This window comes from Lactuca saligna, chromosome 7 (assembly GCF_052625555.1).
Source record: "Lactuca saligna cultivar CGN05327 chromosome 7, ASM5262555v1, whole genome shotgun sequence".
Lineage (NCBI taxonomy): Eukaryota > Viridiplantae > Streptophyta > Magnoliopsida > Asterales > Asteraceae > Lactuca > Lactuca saligna.
Window position 1 is genome coordinate 129,040,316 of NC_136423.1, and position 24,858 is coordinate 129,065,173.

A 24,858-nucleotide genomic window follows, 5' to 3' on the forward strand; every position below is an offset into this window, starting at 1 on the left:
ATATAAGGAATTTTGTGTTGAGTTTTTCTCAACAGTGACATTTCAGGAAACTGGTCAAGACCCACATTGGCCACAAGCTTTGGTATTCCGTTTGGGGGGTGAGTACTGGGAGTGCAGCCTCGTTGAATTTGCTTGGAGAGTTGGACTATGTGATCGACAAGAGGCAACGACTCCCGAATTTGGTATTTTTTTTAATGCAGCTGCTAGAGGATATGCGGAGGGTGTCACTAGGTATTCTTTCTGGCATAATATTGCGTCCAGAATGTTTAATTCTGGAGTGTCTCCTGAGAGCAATATTCGGTCCCCGATCCATCGCTTACTCCACCGGTTCATCACATTTTCCATCAATCATAGGAGGCATAGAGATAAAGTGACAAAACAGAATTTATTCTTCTTATGGTGTATCTTACAGCCTGGTGTGTGTTGCAACATTCCTTATTTTCTGGCACGTTTTTTGGCTGGGTCTGCAGCTAGTTCGCGCCCTAGGAGCCCCATTTGTGGAGGGCACTTTCTTATGCGTTTGGCCCGCTCGTATCATTTGGTTGTTTTTGATATTACTCGTTCTATGACGTGTGTGGATGAGCATGAGTTTGGCATGGGGTATTTGGAGACTATGTGGGTTGTCAAAAACTTTGGGTTGCATTGGGGCATAATACCTTCAGATGGTGAGGGTGATGATGATGATGATGATAAGCTGGCCGACCAACCTGAACCACAACCAAGGCGTAGGCACAGGAACGTGAGTGGACGGGGAGAACGCGGGCAGCCAATACATCGATCCGCATCTATGGTGGGAACACCTTTTGGGAGTGACATGGCTGGTTATTTTGACCAGTTATCTTTGAGTGTCAGTTGGATCAGAGGAACTATGGAGAATGTTGTCCGACACCTTGGAGTGGAGCAGCCACCTCATTTGGGGTATCATTACCCGATTTGCCCGAGATGGACGGAGTATGGTGGACGTGGAGGTAAGGAGAGGGTACGAGCGGAGCGAACGATGAGGAGGAGGATGATTGAGTTTTTGTTTTTATTTTGTTTTGTTTTGGTTTATTTTTATTGTGTTCTTTTGTTGGGATTGTAAGAACTATTAAGATATTATGTTACTTTTATTTTTCTTTGGTTGTTATTTCTCAGAAACTGCTAGGAGCGCCTAGAAAGGATATCGAGATATAAGTGCGTACGTCTTTAGCCGGGAGTGTTTAGAGTCGAGAGTTGAGACCCATATTTTAAAATAAGTGTGGGGTGAGTCAAGAGAGTGGATAATCAACGAAAGAGTCAAAAACTAGTGAATTTCGAAGAGTCCTAATACATTAAGACATTGGGTTGAATTGTGCACATTAAAAGAAGATTTGGTTAAATGTTTGTCAGTCTGCTCAGTTTTCACGACGTGAACTATTGTTACTCACATCGTGAGTTAGTTCTCAAGGGTTCCCAGAATACGTGTGCTTGCAGCTTCACGTCGTGACATTTCTTATTTCACATCGTGAATTGGTGTTCTTCACAAGTTCAAGGCCCTTGACATATTATTATTCCATGGGTTGATACCAGTCTTCTTGTCATTATTCTGGAGATTATTTTGGCTCATTTTCACTACTATACAATGTGTTGTATGCTTTCCCACATTGTTCGTTCTATTTTGAAGATTTCCACCACATTTTTAGAAGATTGAATGCTCGATTTCATGTTTTTGCCGGTACATTCCTTATCTCGCGAGTTCAAGATCAAAGTTTCTATTTCTCAGAGTCCATATTCAAGATGCACGTTTTTCACACTTTTGGAGATGATCACACCACTATCCTAGGGGAGTCTCTTCCTTTTTCTCTCTTTTCTTAATTTTTATATTTAGGCATACAATGAGGGCATTGTATGAAATAAGTGTGGGGTAGGGGGTAGAAAAAGTAAAATTGCTAGATAATGGTAAATTTTGAAACTTTTAATAATTAAATCTAGTATTAATAATTTGAACTATAGTTGCTAGTGTTGCATGGGATGATCCAATAAGAGATCAAATGTTTAGTTGAGCCAACACACATTATAGTACATTTGTGGCCTCCCTTATTTTAGTGAAATCATGGAACAAAAACACAACCTCGCTTAGTTTGAAGGATGCAATATGTTTAGCATCGTGTACCAAAAATGTATCCAGGAAAATTATTATCTTTAACCAATAAATGTTCAATTTGAGCGCCCCTGCTTAAGCATGTAGGATTTGAGTGAAAAAAGTGAGTTACATGTTAAAAAAAAGAGAGAGAATTACAAGAAAAGTTTGAAGAATTTTTGGAGCATCAAAGTCAAAGCATGAAGAACAAAAACCAAAATTCCAAGAAATTCAAAAGTTGAAGATACAAAAAAAAAAAAAAAAAAAAAAAAAAAAAAAAAAAACAGCAACAACAACAAGGTATGGATTCAAAGAAATCAAAGATCAAATTATCAAGAAAGTAAAAAATTCAAAAGAGCTCCATAGTGGTATCATAAATTGTAATTGTCTAGATTATGTATGCTTTGGTTGCTCAACCAAAAATACCTAGATGTTAGGAGGTTTTCTACGGATGGATTCGGAGGGATGCATAAAATGAGCATTATTCGGAAGAAGTGGGCAAGTGTTTATGAAGATTGTGAGTATTTAAAGTATAGGGGGGTACTTTAGGAAAATTTTAGACACAAATGCATGCATTGAGGTCTTGGCATAATGGCTGAGCTGGAATCGGATTGCTCTATGTAATGTTAGTAATAAAGGGTTAAGTTTAAATTTGCTTGAGGGTAAGCACAGTCCAAGTGTGGGGTATTTTGATATTGCCATATTTATACCTATTTTTAGGCAATATTTAAGTACATTTTTATATATAAAATGGTAATTTGTTTAGAATAATGGTACTTATGAGTTTAAATGTTATTTGCAGCCAAAAAGAAGACATTTTGAAGAAAAGGGGCTAAAAACATCAAAGGAAGAAACCTTGGGAGTTAAAAGATTAAAGGACAAGAAAATCAGGGAAAAGCGAATTCACAACGTGAATATCTTAATATTCACGACGTGAGTCTATGTTCTAGAAGATATGTACGCGGGTGAAGGAATCCTTGACGGGCACGGTTATCTGGAACTCACGACGTGAATATCTTATTATTCACGACGTGAATTATTAAAATCAGCAACTATATATATCCTTAACCATTACGAATTAAAAAACTTTTGGTGGCTGAGAGGGGTTCCGAAAGACGAAAAATCAGAGGAAAAAAAATACCTGGAAGCTGGTTTCAACACCAAGGAAGTAGAAGTACATAAATAGATTCATAGTTTGGTACACTTTAATATGTTTTAGATTATAACATTCGTTTGTTTAGCTGTTAATATGTCCAGCTAAATCTCGCTGTTTCTATTAGCTAGATGAAGCTGGAACTCATGGTATTAATGCATTAGATTTAACTTTAATTGGTGGTGATATGCTTGTGTTGATTGATTTTACCTAGCATGCTTGAATTAGTTATTTAATTGCTTTGAATCCTTGTTCTATGTAGTTAGTGAACACAATGTTGCATGAACCTGAATACCTAATAATATAGTGAACACTAGTTATTGGAGCTAAGATCAAACCAATCTTAGAATAGTAATTGAATAATTAAATTAAGTTGTATTAGAGAACTTATATTATGACTATAACTGTGTTTTGATTAATCAATCTTTCATGGCTCCAATATTACTTAATAATTGATTATGTGTTAACTATTGTATGAACATAAATAGATTTACATGAATTGATTAATAATTAGTAGAGTTAGAACTAAACTACTAATATTATCTTAATTGGTCACCAACAGTAATAGTTATAGCCAATGTATAACCATTGAGTGAAAGTGGATTCGAACTAATAGAAGTATTGTATTTATTGATTAAGTTATCGTTAAAGAATTAAGTTCATCTAAACTTGCAAAATTAGATAAAAACCCTTTTAGCTTGTTAATAATTAGATTAATTTAATAGTAAATAGTGACACCGTTCCCTGTAATCGACACCCAACTTACCTAAGCTATACTGTAATCTGACTAGGTACACTACCTATAAGTGCATAGTTAGTTAAGTTTGTTAGGTTATAAATATTAAAATTAGTGGGTACTTTCGTGCACATCAAGTTTTTGTATTCATTAATCAGTATGGAACATGGAATGTCAAATATAGATTGACGGTATTGATCTATATTGGTAGACATCTTTCCAATAGTTGCTAGCTACAACCATCGTCTGACGAGATGAAAACAGGTGTTTACGTTTCTTCACTATTTACTCCACGACGTTGATAAAGCATTTGTGTGGAACTTTTAGCATTCCCATTTTTAGTGTTGGTGCAGAGGCTATGAGCCGCAGTTAGGTTATGAGCTCAATATAGAACCCATATTTGTTTTTTTACCATATAGAATCAATATTGAGTTTATACGGGTGTTTTGCTCACTTATACTAGTTAAAAGAAACTGTATGTATAGGGATAGTTTGTGACTCAAAACGAGAAGTGTCAATACTGAAAATTAAATCATATAACACTTAATTAATAGAATGACATGATTGGTCAATGTTTATTAACTTACATTTAATAAGTTATTTAATTTTGAACGACCAGTTAGTTGTTAGATGTTAAATTCACCAAGTTAGTAATTCACCTATATCTGGGATTGAACCCAAGACCTCCTGTCTAAGAGGCATCCACCTATACCAAGACCTCCTGTCTAAGTTATTTAAATAAACCCCTTTGTTTTTGTACAAAAACACAATGTTTATGCAGGAGGAGTTTGCCCCACTAGTTAAGTTTCAGTTCTTAAACTAAGAAAACACTTAATTAATACTACGACACGATTTTACAAATTTTAAAAACTCGATACTTATGAGTTTTACATATAATTTATACAATTGCTTGTACAAGATTTCAAGAGTAAAGTTTGCTACTTTATGTTTTCACAAAGTGTGACATGTCTTTATCCTATATAAATTGGTATTCAAAATCCTTATATAAAAAACATTTTCGTCATGGTAACTGTAAATTTTGATATAAGTTCGATTTACTTATATATTTGTCAAATTTTATACTTTAGAATTTAAACAAACAGTATTTCTAAATGAGTTCAAATTCACTTTTAATACTCAACTATTTATGTACTTTTTATAGAAAATTACGGATTTATAAAAGCTGGTCAACCAAATAAATTTATTAAACATTTTTTTGTTATAAAAGTACTTTGATTCAAAACCTATAGAACTCACCAACAATTTTTTTTGACATATCTTAATACATGTATTCTCATATCTATACTACCTTATAAAAGAAATCTAATTATTTCTATAAATAGATTGAATAAAATAATAATATTTTTTAAGACGTTCAAATCATTAAGCTATTAGTACAAGTGATCATCTATAAAATAATAATATTTTTTAAGTAGTACAAAACATGAAAAAGGAAGTACAATTAACGAATGCATTAGGTTTTGACCCAGTTCCTTAGTCCAAACGATGAGTCGTAAAAAAAGCTAAGATCCGGGAAAAAATCTTTTCAGTTCATGCCCCCTTCCCCTATATCCGTTCTTCTTCTCCTAAAAAACCCTAAGACCACTCACTACTCATGACCACCGGATCCATCAGTTACGTCGGGCACACCACCACCGTTTCTCTTTCTTCCACCAACAAACAAACCCTAATGGAAATCTTCAGCATAATTGATGTCGCCTCCCCCAACCTTCGTCTTCTTAAGATTAAGAGGTACAAGTTGGATAACACAAATGAATTCCATGTTTTTCTTCTAACCCTAGATACAAAAGCCTAAAATTATCAGCTTTGCCTCATTTGAAGCTCTACACAGCCTTACTTTCTCTCTTGAAACCCTATAACCAAAAAACGCGGTAGTGTCCACCTTTTAGGTCTGCATCTTTTTTCGATGTCATCACCATTACCTCCAATAGTCATTGTTCGATTCAACTTCCTTCACTAGAACCATCCTTGATGTCGTCGTTCATCACCACACACTACCCTACTCCTCTGTGACCACCATCAATGTTACACTGTCGCCACTCCTACAATGTCGTCACCAACATCCATGGAAGACAGGTCAACATTCACAACCATCGAGCAGCCACCACCTGTTCCCTTCTCCCTGGTACTTTACCTTATGGAAATTAAAGTTTACACTTAGTTTTCTCTCTTATTTGTCTCTTAATCGTTGATTTAAGGTTTTGGCTGTGGGCTCTTCAACCTTCTCCGTGTTTATCTCTGAACAGAAACGTCTGGTGGATGTGATAGATATATGAGAGTTGTCTTTTCTAGCATCCAATCTCACTGTCTATAAAGCTACTGAATTTACTCTGGAACAGGCTACATCGGTGGTTAAGTAGCAGCAACTTCAGATGATTCCACCACTGGTTTAAGCTCCTTATTCGAGTAGATTAAGCAAACCAAAGCAACGCTAACCTCTAAGCAGGATTTATGGCATTTGACTTAATTTGTCATCCCTTCATGTTGGGTATGTCGATTATTGATCACTAAGTTGGTGTTTTATTTTTTGCCACCAAGTGTTTGATTAAATTCCCCTGAGAGCACTTATAGCAAAACTGTTGGGATGTTTATGCCATTAAAGGCTTCTTTTCTTGTAGTAATCTTAACCCTAACAGAGTACTGAGATGCCAGATTACAAGTTATTCTTGTCGCAGCATGACATTTCATCAATCAGCTAACAACGCATTGGAAGTAGTGCCTGTATATGAGCAAACGAGCTTCTGCAGCAAAGCTCTTCTTTTATGATCTTCATGGCATCAAAGATACAAAAGTGCAAGTTATGGCTGATGCAAGGTGACACAAATTAAATTTAATATTTCCCTCAAAATGCAGATTACTTTTGTTTTTGTCGTTTTATTTAACTATAAAATCTTATCTTTGTTTTTGAAGGAGATCTAATTTGGATGAAGCTGAATTTTCCAAGTTTCATTCCGGTGTGAAATGTGGAGATGTAGTTGGTATTGTTGGGTTTCCAGGTGTGCAAATTTTGTTTCCTTTTGAAATTTTGAATTTTCTTTTCTTCTAATTTTTTTTTATAACAAGAAAAAGCAACATGGGAGAGCTGAGTATTTTCCCAAAGACATTCAACGTCTTAACTTTTTGTCTTCATATGATGCCAAGGCAAAAAGGCAATGTGAAGGTAAAATTTTTTAATATTAATGTATTTACGAATTTACCCCTGTTTAGTAATATGTAATTGTTACAGAAAACTCATGCTTGGACTCCAGGAAGTGGCAGAAATCCTGAAGCATATGTATTAAAAGATGAGGTATATATTCAATATCAATATTCAATACCATTGCATGATGGGTAAAGACATTTAAAAAATAAGTTAATACAAGGGGTTTTATTTGGAAATGGATGTTTTTATATGGAAATGGATGTTCGTATAACTTAAGGACCAAGACCCTTGACATAATTAATTGGAAACTGATGTTTTTATTTTAATTTTATTACATTATCTTTTCTTATTTCTTTTCAAGATAATGTAAAAATACCACACCAATAGGTCTTACAAGATATTTCGTATTTGTTGCTCTCATTATTATTTTTGACTATTTATTACTATGTTCGTTTGGTCTATTTCTATTATTTAAAAAAAAAAATCAAAGTGATTACTAAGTTATACAAATATGATCATTGTTAGTAAAAATCATTTTTTGGTAACCATAATAATACCTTTGGCCTAAGATATTGTTCCTGTAAATATATATATCAAAACTAATACAAAAGTTGGATTATATTCTCTTGGATATGTATTTCTTTTTTTGGAACATAAATTTTTTGTTAAAAAAAACATATTGCCGAAAAAAACTGTTCGTCACCGCCGCTTTGCGCGGGTAGACGGCTAGTTTATTAACAGGTCAGAAGAGTTTACATATTAATAATCATAGCATACCTTTGTAGATGTCATATTGCTAAATGTGTGTAGTGACTTAGCAATAGCCACCACCAATGAAATTTCTATTTTTGGTTATACTAGAAGATTATTTTTATACTGTTCAATGTATGTTCAATAACTATGACCACTAATTTATGTCGCGTACCTTGGCCTTTCTGTGAGTGGTCGGGGGTGTGGCATAACGTGGCATGTGGTGGTGTTTCAAATCCCTTAACAACGTTAAGGATGTGCCACATAGTATCCTCCATGTAGTAGAGAACCCATACCAAGAAGCCTTAAATGCAACCGATAGCGGAGGAAGCCCATTTTACTGGAGTGCATGGACCCCACTTGGAGGTAGGTCCCATCTCATTTATTACCAAAAAAAACCTTCAAAATTTTATATTTTTATCAAACATCCCTCCTCGGCATCTATTGAAAAACAATTTGTTTAAAAAACCCAAGCATCAGTAAACTTTCAAACTACTTTGTTATATATATATATATATATATATATATATATATATATATATATATATATATATATATATATATATATATATATATATATATATATATAACCTTCAATTATTGTGTGAACGTATGACTAAATATGGTCCAATCATTTTATAGGGGTAACATAGTAATTTTGTTAATTTAATTAATTATCATTAGAATTAGAGATTTGTAATTATGGAATACAATTCAAACTCTAAATAACTGACATTTTTAATCCCCAACAATTCTTCGTTGATATTATCACCAAAAACCTCTGCCACCAAGATACACCCACACCATGAACATCATGACATCAATTGCTTTAATAGTCCTTAGATATTTATATATCAATATTTGATGTATAATTTGTGATTTTTTTACTCCATATTACTATCTAACTATATTTTCAAGTCAAATGTCTTTATTTTGAAAAAGTAGGTCATTGGTTGAAGCATTTTACGTTGATTAGTTTGACAATCTTCAGTTTTTATTTTTATTTTTATTTTTATTTTCTATTTTCCTATAATGAAAAGCTAGGTATGACAATATGACAATGTTACATGTCGAACAATCAAGATTGATTTTTCTTTTCTATCTTTATGTCTTAAAATTGAGTTTCTTTTGTTGCAGGTCAACATGCATCATGCTTGGAACAATGTGTAACTTTCATCGCCTGTTTTATAATTTGCTATATGATTTGGTTTGATTTCTCATTTGGTTATAATTTAGGAGAGTTGTCATTGCCCATTGGTCAGTGATAAATTAAATAGAGGTTTTCATATTCTTTATGAATGAACAGTGAAACCGAGGTATGATAATGATATTTTTTAATAATGAAAAACTCAAACCAGCATATTTTTCAAGAATGAAAGGATATAAAGAAGATGATTTATTGTTCAAGAATGTTACATGTATTAAAAATAGAGGAATAGGAAAACCATAAAAAACAAAGACATGTTCTTTAAGACTGATGAGATGTATTACTTGAGAATTTTACTTCTAAAAAAATTATATACTTTAAGAATGAAATAATCAAAATATGTATTGTTCTATTATAATTATTTATACCATTGGTAATTCTTCATCAACTTCTAGTTCAACTTGGAGAGGTTGTTCTATTACAACACCTTCTGTCAACGAAAACAAGTTACAAAATGAGTATTAAGTAAATTGAACCTTTACAATTCTTTTAGAATAGTATAAACTAAACCATTCTGGTAGCCTACTGTATTCTCAAGAAATTTGGTGTCTTCTTGTGTATTTTTTTATACATTATTCTCAAATAATTGTTTACTTCCATTTACTGCCCAATATAATCTCTTACATTTGTTTACATTCTTTTAGAATACTATAAACTAAATCATTCTAGTAACCTACTGTATTCTCAAACAGTTTATGTCTTCTTGTGTACTTTTTCATGTTATTCTCAAAGAATTGTTTAGTTCCATTTACTACCCCACATCATTCTTAAAAATTTGTTTACTTTCTTTTACACAATTAATCTAACAACCAAAACCATTGTAATAACCATTTTCCTGTACATACGGGTCAAGCACAACCATTTTCTAACCCAACTTTACTCTAACGTTAACCCTGTATAACCAAAACCAATCTACAATCCAATTGTAATAAACTGGTTCATCTAAACAAACAAAAGCATTGTAAAAATAACCATTTATTCATAGAAAATTAAATGTACAAGCATAATTTTTATTTGAAGAGCTACTACTGTTACTAGCAACAACAACAAACTTAAAATCCGCTTACTATTGTAACAAAATCAAACTTGTTATAAACTAAAACTAATACAAGATTATTAGAGAAGACGTGTGCATTCTTACAGAATGTATAATGCTAAACCTTATTCTTGAAGAATAAATCGCAAAAAAAAAATAAATAAAAAAAAAATAAAAAAAAAATGCAAGAAACATAACTTCACTCAAAACCCTAAATTGTTATAAACTTAAATTCATACATGATTCTCATAGAATACGTGTGCATTCTTACAAAATACCGGATGCTAAACCTTATTATAAAAGAATAAATTGCAAAAGATTAAAAAAAAAAAAAAAAAACCTTGCTTGTTGTGGATTGACAAAATCACCATCGTCATCTTCAAGCGTCAGTGGCACAGATGTGGTGTTTGAGAACTTCAATATGAAATTCTCTTGTAATTGTGCGCTTGATCCCCTTCTCATTCTTCAATTCTTGAGATCGAAGCCGCTTCTTTACTTTGATTGTAGATCTTATGCCGCTTCTTCTTATAGGCCTACAATATTTTTAGAATTTAGGATATGAAATCTTTTATATTGGATAATTGATTTGTTTTGGGTAAATTTTCCCCCTACATACATGGAATGATACTAACCTACCGAACGAAATATTGGGTTGTACGCATGTAACATGTCGACTTCCATTTATAAAATATACCCAGAATGACTATATTAACCCTAATAGCATTATTACCAGCCGTTTTATTAAAAAAATTAAAATAGTAGATTATTAAAATCAGGCTCCATTTTTAATCACTTGATTTTCTAATCCAACGGTTCCCATTCAGTCATACATTCACACTATATTTATCATTCACATTTAATCCTAACCCTATATATATATATATATATATATATATATATATATAGGGTTAGGTTATTTTGTTTTTACTAACTATTGTGTGCCAGAATGCACAGATCTGGACCAGCGGATGAAATTAATCAATAGACATGATTTGAGGTTGTATGATATTACAATGGGATAACATGTACTATATAATCACACAAATTCTAGCAAAAGGGTATTTTGGACAATTAACTACATTTATAATAGGAAAATTTCGGATTTTTAGGGATAATTAATTCTCCTAATTTAAAAATCTGAATTTTGTTAATTAATTCAATTTTAATTCTAACGTAATTTGTATACATAACCGATTTTTATTCTGTCAGAAATTTTTTTTGTTAGAATGATGTTCTTTCACAAATTTATTCTATTAGAATATTATTGAAGAATAACAATATTATTGAATCCAATGTTGAAAAATAACAACATTCTAATATATTCTTATACATCCGAACTTAAATACAAAATTCATACATATTCTTACAGATTAAAAGTCTTATACATTTTAATATAATTATACATATTCTAAAAGAATATCAACAAAAATGAATAAAATTCTTTAAAAATTTAACAACATTCTAAAATTATGAGTGTGATCAAACTTTATTCACTCTTCAAGTTATTCCTATTAGGTCTTCAACGTATTCTTCCAGCCATTCCTATCACAAATAAAACAAAAACTAATAATGGTTAAAAACATGTTACTTGCAATTAACTATCACTTTATATATTCTGGTAGAATACATATAATACGATAGGATACATAGAATATATTCTGGCAAAAAACATAGATTTTATTCTGGCAGAATAATAGGCAATCCAAGAGAAATATCTATTACAAAAAAAGAAAAAAAAAAAGAAAGAAAGATTAAAAGGTAAACAAAGATTCTAAAAGAATCATTAAATATAATTTTTAGTTGCCATTTAATTCTGATAGAATATATATGCAATTACCATTTATAGCATCATACAATTACCCATTACTATTGTGTAACCAAAAAATATTATAAAATTTTTAACAAAAACTCTTAAAGAATCATTAAACCTAAAGTGTAATTATCATTTTAACTAAGTTTACTCTAACATAATACACTATACAAAGCATAATGTATTCTTACAGAATCTACTATATTGTGTATTTGATTTTCCTAAAAAAATTAGTATTTTGTTATAATACATTGTATAATAGTTTCTTTTCATTAGTATATGTAATGAAACCATGAAAACTTATCATCTATAATCAAGTTGCAGCATAAAATAATAAAATAAATAAAATTACCTAGATGAGTATATTTATATGTGAAGGTCTAGGAGCAAATCGAGTATTTCTCACAAGTTAGGATGAAATATCAATGTTTTTATCATCATCTTTTCTATTTTAGTTATATAAACATTATCACCAACCTGGAAGGTGTTCGAAACACATCAAAAATATTCTAAGCATGAAAAGATCTTCAAGCATAAGGTAGTCATGGCATCATTTTAAAAACCTTTTGAATTTGCTATTTTATATTGCATTTCTGTATTACCACTAAAGATGCATCACGTAATAAAAAAATGAATAAGGAACGTATTTCCTAAGTGAACACATACAAGCATGTATATACACATCAGATATTGTCAAGTGAAATACAAGTAGCAGAATACATTCTGCTAGAATAAACCTAGCATGTAATAAGATAAAGTACAACCAAACACACTAAACACACTTACACACTAATCAAATTCACCTAAAATCAATCATATACAAAATCAATCATGAGATAATGTACATCCAAACCCACCGATCAAACAAATTGTATATATTATATCAAGTTCTCTTTTAGACATTTTCACAAACACCTTACATGCAATAAGATAAAGTACAGCCAAACACACTAACATACTAATCGAATTCATTAGATAAGTTAACTTAGAGAAGACAGAGAGAAATGGTGACGACATAATATAAATTAACAAAGATATACATTAGATTACCTGTTGGAGACGACATAATATAAGTTTCCCTCTTTCAAACATAACTCGGCCTTATCTGTTAACTCCTTAACAATCCTTCGCTCTTCCATTAGGGCACCCGAATCAACAATCGTCATGATCGGTACAAAACCTAAAAACGATAGAAGAAAAAATCAAATCGGACACCAAGTATTGCTAAAACAGGGGTAAGATTGAATCAAATCTTTGCAAATATTGAAAAGGGGAAAAGGGTTTATGTACTTTGAAATGTAAATAATGTCTCAGACATGGGTAGATCGTGAAGAGAGGTTCAACAAATGTAATCGGAAGAGCTTAAGGAGATTTGTGGAACCCTAGATTGCAGGGGGGAGATTCGATCTGGAAGAGACAGTTGTGGAAGAGAGAAGAAGAAGAAAAATGGTATTACCGTCCTTTGAAGGTGTCCTCTTCAATTTTGTTTTTAATCGATCTACAGGGATGATGGGAAGTGGTGAAATCGATTTAGGGCTAATTTTCTATATTTATCTTTGCTTGTTGCGTGATATAAGGAATTGTTGTTGATCTACCATAATTAACTATGCAAAGATTACTATAATACCCTTAAATTATTTATTTAATGATTTATATTTTCCTAATTTCCTATTGGTGCATTCATGCACACAATAGTTGCTAAAAACATTTGAACCTAGTTCTATATATATATATATATATATATATATATATATATATATATATATATATATATATATATATATATATATATATATATATGAACCCTGGTTAGGTTTATACTTTTTATATAAATGGACCCTTAATTTTGGAATTGCCACTTAGTGTAACCACCAACGCGTAATCCACATTCGCACAAATGGTCATCATGCATTTTCCCTCAACAAACTTTCTTTCTCGGATGATTGAATTGCAGGCATCTACAAGAATAAGGCCATTAATTAATTAGTTTCAGCTTGAGCTTTAATTTCATGAGCTTATGGAATCTTTTCGGTTACACGCACATAACTGAAAACATAGAAATCTAACAACTAGAAGGTATGAGAATTACTTGGGCTTTTGGTGTTGAAGTATCTCCTACAAAAGTTGTGCAGTTTCTGTTGTACTAGCTTCCTTTGATCTTAAAATCACAGACATGGTTACTACTGGTTTTGTTTTCCAAGAACACATGAACTCAGGTCTACATCTGGATCAAGTGAGGAGTTTTTTTGTGTTAAATATTATATTTGATTTGCTTTTACTATCACACATGAATACATTCGATCGATAGTGTCTAGTCATTAACTCGAAGATATATTAGTTCACTTAAATGTTAAATTTAACATGAAATTTTTATACCTAAAGAAAAAACTATTAAAATTGAACTTAAAGTCACCTTTTTACGGATCATAACGATGGGTTGTCATCAACATCAAGTAGAATTATCTGATAATGAAAGGATGTGTCGCATGGTTTCACTTTGATCAAGATTTTATGGTTCATATTAGTGATCACAATGTTTCTATATAAATTACTATCAACTATTATATTGAATTGGTATGGTTCCCTGAACTGAGACCTTATCACAGAAACTGGCCAAGACAAAGGTGAATAACTCGGTTGTGCCATCATCGATATAAGTACACATGCAAAGACAATGAGTAAAAGGCTTTTAAATTATTACTTTTTTTTTTGTTACATTCTAGTTTCTATTACGAATTTTGGGAATGGGAAGTCATCCAACAAGATTCGGTTGGATATTTTGCGAATGTACAATTTATATTTTCTGTTTAAGAAAAGTACATCCACTCATTTTATTTAAAAAAAAGTATAAAAAAAAGAGTAAAACAAAGTGGAGGGTAGGGACTTAAAACAATAAAAATAATTACTACAAATATGATTTTAGTTTTTGGTAAAAATATGGTAGTTTTGAAAATGATTGAAGAAACAGGGCAATTTTCCTTTGTACAAATGGTCTTTTTGCTTGGGTCCACCGGTTTACATCCTTAGGGTGACCACATTACATTGAACTTCATAAAATTTAATGGATTGTTATGTTATTTTTCTACATTCCATACAACTCAAAAAAAAAAAATTTACAATGCATTGAACTCTATAAAGTTCAATAGAAAGTTACAAAAGCTAATTTATAATATGTATTTAAGATTAAAAAACTTTCTTTTTTCCCATTGAAGAGTTCAATGACCATTGAACTTCAAATTCATTGAATGTCAAGGTGACATCTCACTATGGTAGAGTTTCATCCACTAAATTACGACTAGACTTGACACCTCATTCAACCCTCCAATTGAACTCACTATCTCCCGGTGAACTCACTGAACTCACTATTATAGCTCTTAAAATTAAACAAACATTCAAAATTTACATTTTTCACCCTTCAACTTATATCATTATTTTTTGTATAGCTTTTATTATTAAAAGGTCTATTTTTTAACCTTATCATAGATTATACATTAATTATTTTATTCAAAAATATGTCTACGCTTCATGTATTATTTTTAGGAAATTACATTTTTAAATAAATCTATTCAACACCTTCAAATAAACATCAATATTAAATATATTAAATTGTTACGAAACTATAAAAGCATTTATATATGACATTACAATACTAAATAAGCATTAACAACAATATCAAGTAAGCACACATTTAAACATAAATTAATAAAAGTACATATTTCACATTGTAATGTATCTTAGTTGAAATTTTGAATAATTTCTTTGATTATGAAGAGGTTGGGGGCATAGTCTACATCTGTGAGGTTCGTTGGGGTGACAAATGTCCATCTCATTACGAAACTATTTAAACGCCTCCGACCTTGATGAACAGAGACTGTCGAGTAATCTGCTTGAATCGTCTAATTTGACTGCAATTGAAAGTCGAACTATACTAATGTTTGTACGTTGTTGCAGTGTACACATTATTCCCAATAGAAATAGAGTCATCCCCTCCATATCGACAACCTGAAAGAGGATGAGAACATAGGAATCTTTCCATTTTCCATTTTCCACATGTGCATGTTTGTTGAAAATAATGAACGGTATGTATATTTCCTCTAGTGCCATTTATCCGTAACTTTGTAAAAAATCTATAGATACCTTCATTGTGGTCAAACTCGGTTAAATTATGGCTTTATGTACGAGTGTGTCAGTTACAAAATAGAAGCCACATGTGTAATCGTAGAGGTATATTGCAATCCATTGCAACATTACCATGTTTTCTATAATGTTCACAGTTTTGTTTAATAAAAGGTCAATACACACCCTAATAAGTAGATGTCTTGCTCCCCACAATGCGTTGTTCATACTCTTAGATATATTTATTATCAAGATACCCCATCTATAGTTTTCATCATATAAAATACATCGTTGACTTTATTTGATTTGTTTTAAATATTGTCAAGCTTCAAGTTTGTGTTTTGTTTTTTACTTCTACCATATGTTTATCAAATTTCATTTCTGTGTGGTGCTCCCAATAGCCCAACATAATTTTTATGATTGAACTTCTTTTACCTTTTCATGAAATTACTTCTAATGTTTCAAAGACAGAAGCGATGGTATGCTAATTGCTCTTTCCATTCTTTAAGGTTTTCCATTGCATGGATTATTCCTTTGTGCCTATCTGAAATCATACATAATTGTATATATCTTGTGCAACAAAATATCTAAGTTGGTAAAAGAACCAACACCAACTCTGTGATGACTTTTCATTGACATGCCACTACAAGATTAAAGACCTATGGGGACGAAAAAAAACTCATCACCATAGGGTGCAAGGTCATCGTTATAGACCCTGGAGACGAGATGCCGTCCTTATAGACCGCGTTGTCATAGGTCTGTCACTTTAGATTTTATTGTCATTGCCATAGCCAACCCTATAGCAACGACTTGTAGTCACCATAGGTAAACATATTGCGATGACTTATTGTCGCCATACATATCCCCATAGAGACGATAAGTCGTCTCTTTAGGTTCTGCACAGATTTTGCAGATTTTAGCCATGCCCCTATGATTAGTTTAATTTCCTAGGATTTTTATTTACAATAAAAGTTTTATATATAATAAAACAAAAAACAATAAAATTAAATATAAAACATTTCAAATATCTACAATCCAAAGTTTTAAAATATATTACACGATCGGTTTACTAAAAACAAACAACATAATTTGAAATCTTTTAGATGTTCATACAAAGCAGACTCGAGTTGATAATCGAAACAATATCTCATGAAAAGTTAAGCGGGTTTCCATTTTCTTCCTCGAACAAAACCAATAGGTTCCCTCAACAAGGAAATATCGGGGTACTTGTATGTGTCAAACATAAAGCCAATGTCACAAATCACAATTGATAGCTATAAAAAATATAATCAAATAGACATTGATAAATGCAGGTTTTGAACCATATATGTGAGGGAGAGCCAGTAGGGGGCTTAAACAAGACCAAATATCTTCCAATACTTTGGCCATTGATAGAAACTTCACCTTTCCCCATTGAAACAAGGTTTAGTTCAATCAACTTGTTTCCACTAGGCGAGTCAAATGTCATATGGGACGTACAAATCAACAACACAGTTAGTAAAAAAAATGCATAACATATTTTTTTTCTTCATGGAAATAGGATTAAGGGTAACCCCATTAAGGTTAGAGTACAAAGAAACAAGTACTAGCTCAATGATACATCACTTGACCTATGTAAATTGATAGCTTCTCCCCAAGCAATCCAACCTTGGTCAACTAATGTAACCTCATTAAGAGATATACACAACAATAACTTCAAATAAGTAATTTAATATCAAAAATCAAAATTGTTTGATGAAAAATATACATTTGTGTAAACTACTAGCATTTCCAATGTGAACTTTGTAACTTTACGGTTTCCATGAGCAACACTTATAAACTGAAAGATAATACATATGATCAGGCATCATTTCAATACATTTCAATTTATATATATATATATATATATATATATATATATATATATATATATATATATATATATATATATATATCAACACAAAGCCATACAAACAAGATCTTTTCATTGATATATGTATGTACCAATGATAACCCGATGAGTCTTTCATACATTTGTTCCAAAAATCTCAAGCATTATTTTTTTAACAAAATCATACAAAACCAAGTGTTCACATCACAAATCAGTAACCTTAAACATACCCTAAACAGATTCATACACTTCCATAAAGTTTCAAACATATTCAGACTAAATATTAACAAAATCACACAATTATACGTCACAAAATCCAAAGACAAATTTGTTGAAGAAAATGGGAGTTGGAGAGAGAACTACAATTTCAGGGGAATGAGGTCGACGAAAGCAGTAGAAGGAATCAAGAGGTCACCGGAAGCAAAGGAGTGCAGGCTGACGGTGAAACTAGTATTCTCTGAGGTGGTCGGCAAAAAGATAACCTATGACCGAAAAAGAGAGAAAGGAATCATCGAACCAATGTTGTAGCGAAGATGGTGGTTACTGTAGATGTCGACGGTTACCTGGTTGTCGCTGTGGTGGCTGACGAGAAGCAAATCACCGCCTGAGAGTGCAAGAGCCGAAAGAGTAGCATCGATCAATTAGTGAGAAAGGGATATTTCTTCCAATTTCAGAGAGCATACAACCCTATAGGAACGTCTTGCCATCCCTATACCCTCAAGAAAAACGACATCACCCCCAATTTCTGATTATATATATATATATATATATATATATATATATATATATATATATATATATATATATATAATTTAATTTCTTTTTGGGAAAATATGTCGTCCCTATAGGTTTTTAGAATCATGCCAACATTTTTTTCATCCCCGCCTTAACAGTGGAGGCGATTTGTCGTCACTTTAGCTTTTAAAGTCAAAAATATTTGGTCAACCCTATAGCAACAATATCTCGTCCCTATAGGGTCATCTATAGTGACAACTTTTGTCGTCCCTGTATGTTCCGTCCCTATAGTTGTTTATTCTTGTAGTGACAATAGCATATGCAACAAGTAATATATTATTTTTAGCATCTTTTGTGACTGCAACAATCAATTTCCCCTTATATGAACCCTTCAAATGAAAACCATCAACAGAAATAACAGGTTGACATAGACGAAATGCATCAATAGCATGTCCAAAAGCCCAAAAAACATACTTGAATGTAGCAACCTATGAGGAGTTATTTGTCTTATGAAACCACTTCACAACTGTATTAGGATTTGAAGCTTGCAAAGTTGTAATATACTTGGGCAACTCATCAAAATTACTATGTCATGTGATATAAATAATCTTTATGGCTTTTCTCCTTCCATGTCATATCTTTCGGTAAGAAACATCAACATTCAGAATGTTTTTAATATCTAATTGTATATGTTTTACTGGATAACAACATTTTTTCAATTAAATGCAAGATGTATGAGGAAATAGGTAAAGAGTTTAAAATTATGTTATTATTTCCAATACATGATCCAAATCAATTGTGATCATCCACCCAAAGACTTTTAACAAACTTTTTGTAGATATGATATTATGAACAGAAGAGAAATTATAATACTAAAATAAGAATAGATTAAATAATTCAATCATTTGTTTTCTTTGAGTTTCCATGAACAACCGCAATGAATTTTAACAAGCTTTTGCAAATATGTTAGCATGAACAATATTTTAGAGTTTTAAAAAATAATAATAATATAAAATAACAAAAATGTTTATATATTTATTAATTATAATAAAAACCTAGCAAGCAAATGTAATATATTAAATATTGAAATTTATTCAATAAGTTATATATTAAGAGTATAAGTTATTCAAAATATTAATTAGAACTTTTAATAATCTAATTTACATATAATGTATAAAAAGGGTCAAAACTTAAGTTTTTAATAATAAAAGCTCTACAAAAAATAACAAAAAATAATGATATTCGTTAAAGGACTAAAAATGTAACATGTTTACTTAATTCTAAAAGTAAACGACCAAGGTCAACTTAATTGGGACCCAATCAAAAAGCTAATTTCTGTAAAATACTCATTTCTACCAAGGAAAGAAAAACTGCCCCATTTCCATCAATCATTCTCAAAACTATAATATTTTTACCAAAAACTCTTAATACAAATCAATTTTATTACACAACAGGTTACACATGTATAAACATCTAGACTGTTGCTACATATTTATGTTACAATGTTTGATACTTCTGGACAGTTATAAAAACTATAATAATATTTATGAGGATGTGAAAAGATAATCTATAAACCCATTGATCCATCAAGGACTTAATTTAGGAAGTGAGAATGCCGCTCAAATTTGTACCAACTAGTTGCTTCAAAAGGTGTTTTTTTTTGTCAGATTTTATCATTTTCATAGCCTCAACAATCGCTATAAGTGTGACCACAAACGCATAATCCACCTTGGGATAAATGGTCACCATGAATTTGCCCTCAACCCACTTCATATTCTTCGATGATTGCATTTTAGACATCTACAAGAAACAGTCCATTTATTAGTTTCAGCTTGAGCTTATAAGTTCATGATATGAAGTACTTACGGAATCTTTTCAGTTATACACAATTACACAAAGCATGGAAGGAAATCTACTAGAAACCAACTAAAAGGTATGAGATAATATGAATTACCTGGGCTATTGGTGTAGAAGTACCTCCCACAAAAATAGTGCAGTTTCTGTTCGACCAACTTCCTTTCATCTTAAAATCACAAACATCGGCACAACTGGTTTTGTTTTCCAAGAATACATCAACACCAGTCTTAAACTGGATCAAGTTATGTATTTTTGCGCTAAATATTATATCCGAATTACTTTCACTTTCACCCCTGAATACACTCCATCGACCGTGTAGAGTCATCAACTGGAAGATTTAGCATCAAATATTTTGACCCCAAAAGAGGAAAATTAAAAAATAAAATATATATTAAAAATTGAACTTAAAGTCACCTTTTCACGGATCATTGCGATGGGTTTGTCATCAGCGTCAACAAGCACTCTTTGATGACGAAAGGATGTGTCGCATGGTTTCACTTTGAGCAGGATTTTATGGTTCATATCAGTGATCACAATGTTTCCACGTAAAGTTGTATCAACTATAACATCGAGTTGAAATGGTGCCATGAACTGAGACCCTATCACAGAAACTGGTGCACAGCTATAGCTCGGTTCAGCCATGGTCAATATACGTACGTACGTACACACACACACACACAGAGAGAGAGAGAGAGAGACGTACGTACACACAGAGTGAAAGAGAGACAATGAAAGGCTTTTAACATGCAAGATCTGCCCTGCCATGTTGACGGATAGCTTTTTTTTGGGGTTAGGATTTTGGAAGTTTGTCGGGAAGCCTCAAACGCACACGGCATTTTTTTAAACTAAGTCTACCCAAGTCGTCTCTTAATTGCTAAATGACATCGACTATCAACATCTTACATCTACATGTTTTTATTCCATGTGGTTGTTTTTTAAAAAGGGTAACCGGACAAGGGTTATTGCTTTTTTTTGGGGGAAATATATATCATGATGTTGTTTGGGTAATTAATGTCCAACTATTTTCTATCAGTTACATGTAACTGCGCGCGTTTAACATGTATAAGTTTGCTTAATTTTTGTGGTCATATGAATGAGCATATAGGACTACGTCAAACTTTCCAAATATATAAAACTAGTCATTTTCTAATTATATTAAAATGGTATCAGAGCCAAGAAAAGATTTTGGGGTGGTTATGCATGATATATTTACTTCTAAAGTTTTTGGTTTAATATCCTATAAGAAATATATAAGTTTTAATAAGCATGATACAGAGACAAGACCAGTGATTGGCTGGATTAGCGTAAAGCGCGCAGATAAGGACGTAAGTCGCGGTGCCGGACCACAATCATCGTCGGGACGAATCCCCTCTGTTCACCATTATTAAAACAGGTAAGTTTTCTTATAGAATTTTAAAACAAAAAATATGAGTAAATTTTCAGGCATACTATCCAAAAAATATATTCTTGGTAAAAATATCAATAATGAACAAGATAATGATGATAATCAAATAAATTCTATTGAAGAAACCGTTAATAACATAGAACAAAGTTTGAATAATTGGACAATACCTAAAACTAATATTAATACAATATATAAAATAGGAACTTTTGATTACTTTCAAGGTTATTCTATTAAAATGACAGAACAAACTTTGTCTATTGGTCAAAACCAACAAAACTTACATTTGTTATCATCACGATCTATTCTAGAGCATAGAACGAAATATAAATTTTTACATGTCGGTTTAGTCCAAATTGCTATCAAGCCTCTATTTAGAATTGGAATAGATGCCCCTGTTCTCCTTATTTTAAGAGACAGGAGACATAAAGATTTTCAAAATTCTATTTTAGCTATGGCTGAAACAAATATTGCTAACGGACCTATTTATTTCAATTGTTATCCGAATTTCTCTGTAGGATTATTTGATAAAAATATTTTAGATACTTTAGTTTTAACTATAGAAACAAAAAATTTAGAATTTAAGGATGATACAAAGCCTTTAGCAATAATTTATCGTGTTTGTTACAAAACTATGACAACTACACTTGAACCAAAAACACGTTTATCAAATCCTAAAAATGAAACAATTATTTTTGAAGCAAATACTAACCATACCAAAGTTCATACACCAAAAAGATTAAAATGGTCTGATATAACCCAATCATGTAATTGGAACTTACAAAATGTTATTGATCCAAAACCATTAGACTCTTCAAAACAAATCTCAAATATTATTGAATATAATGATGGTTCTGTAGATATAAATTTTTCTTCCTTAAATATTTCATCATCCAGATTATCAACTTCTTTTCCAGAAACAGGCTCTTCAAAATCTTCGTTATTAAAGTCGAGATCTTTAAAACTAAAAACTGTTGACTATACTAATTCTATTCCCAAACCATTATATCAAGATGATCAAAATAGTGAAAATAGTCTTCCTAGTCCTACTAAATCAGATTTTATTGATGAACTTCAGAATTTTAAACAACAATTATGAGTTCTAAAATACAAATTAATTGTTCACAAAATAATAAGCTTTGGGCTAATATGTTAAAAAGACATTGGAAGATAAATTCTAATATATGCAAAACAATTCAACATTTAGAAGAAACTAAAACTTATGAAAATAATAATTTATACAAAATATCTCCATATACTAATAAGTATAATAAACAAATAGAAAAAATTTCTAGGCTAAAGATAGGAATAAAAAAATACGAAAAATCAAGAAGTCATAATTTAGAATCGATAAAGCATATTTCTTCAATCCTAACAAAAACAACCTGTTAAAATGAATTTCTCGAATTTAGAATATCAAGTTGATTTTGATTACTTAAAAAATATTGAGTATTATAAAGATTATAACCGTAAAAAAAGAGCTTGGCACGAAGAAAATTATTCATACTACTTAAGATTTCTCCATTTAGGCCTTTGGGAAGATTATGTCTTATCAAATAAAATCCATTCTCCTTTTTTTCAATGGTTTGAATTAATTTATGCCCCTAAACATAAAATAAATTACCCATTTAAAACTGATTCTATCACTCCCATTTTAGAGAAAAAATATAAAGATATTATTTCTAATAAAGAAATTATTGCTAATTTTCCACCAAAAGGAGAAATTATTATTAACGATATGTTTATTGCAACTCCTTTAGTTCAAGCCCCAAATCCATTAACTACCGAAAAGGGTCTTCAAAAAATTATTTACCAAAATAACTATGCAAATGAAACCTTATCTAGTATTACCGAGCATCTAGTAAAAATTGAAGAAAAATTTTTTAAAGATAAAAACATTAACAAGCAAGATATGGCAAGCACTAGTAATTTAAGTTTTGTTCCTTGCCAAATCGATGGTAATTTTAATCTAGGAAATACAGATTTAATTAACGAATTAGAAAAAAGACTTTCAAAACTTCATATCTCAAACACTAATAATATTAATACTCTTACGAATGAAGAATCTGAAAATAGTGATATTAATAGTGAAACAAATTTTGAAACTCTTGCTCAACAATTTAATACGAATGATGATATTAATCAACTCACTAATGACTTTTCAAATCTTAATAAAATTCATCAATCAAAGCAAAGCACTTTCGGAAAAAATCCAAAACCAACCATAAGAAATTATTGGAATAGACTTAATAATCAAGGCACAATTTGTTTCACTATAAGAAATTATTGGAATAGACTTTCGGAAAAAATCCAAAACCAACCATAAAATTCCAATAATTTCTTATGGTTGGTTTTGGATTTTAAGTCTATTCCAATAATTTCAATAAATTGTGCCTTGATTATTAAGTCTATTCCAATAATTTCTTATGGTTGGTTTTGGATTTTTTCCGAAAGTGCTTTGCTTTGATTGATGAATTTTATTAAGATTTGAAAAGTCATTAGTGAGTTGATTAATATCATCATTCGTATTAAATTGTTGAGCAAGAGTTTCAAAATTTGTTTCACTATTAATATCACTATTTTCAGATTCTTCATTCGTAAGAGTATTAATATTATTAGTGTTTGAGATATGAAGTTTTGAAAGTCTTTTTTCTAATTCGTTAATTAAATCTGTATTTCCTAGATTAAAATTACCATCGATTTGGCAAGGAACAAAACTTAAATTACTAGTGCTTGCCATATCTTGCTTGTTAATGTTTTTATCTTTAAAAATTTTTTCTTCAATTTTTACTAGATGCTCGGTAATACTAGATAAGGTTTCATTTGCATAGTTATTTTGGTAAATAATTTTTTGAAGACCCTTTTCGGTAGTTAATGGATTTGGGGCTTGAACTAAAGGAGTTGCAATAAACATATCGTTAATAA

The 24,858-nt window shown here is 31.1% G+C and overlaps 1 protein-coding gene across 1 annotated transcript; it reads right to left on the minus strand.

Moving 5' to 3' along the window:
• Positions 1-20,098: 20,098 nt before the first annotated feature.
• LOC145005690 (protein LURP-one-related 10-like) lies at positions 20,099-21,279 on the minus strand. The gene is made up of 3 exons (XM_078964806.1): positions 20,946-21,279; positions 20,629-20,859; positions 20,099-20,474 (listed from the first exon to the last, which is right to left on the minus strand). Exons 1-3 carry the CDS (start codon positions 21,171-21,173, stop codon positions 20,274-20,276), a joined length of 660 nt encoding a protein of 219 aa, XP_078820932.1. The 5' UTR covers positions 21,174-21,279; the 3' UTR covers positions 20,099-20,273.
• Positions 21,280-24,858: the final 3,579 nt, after the last annotated feature.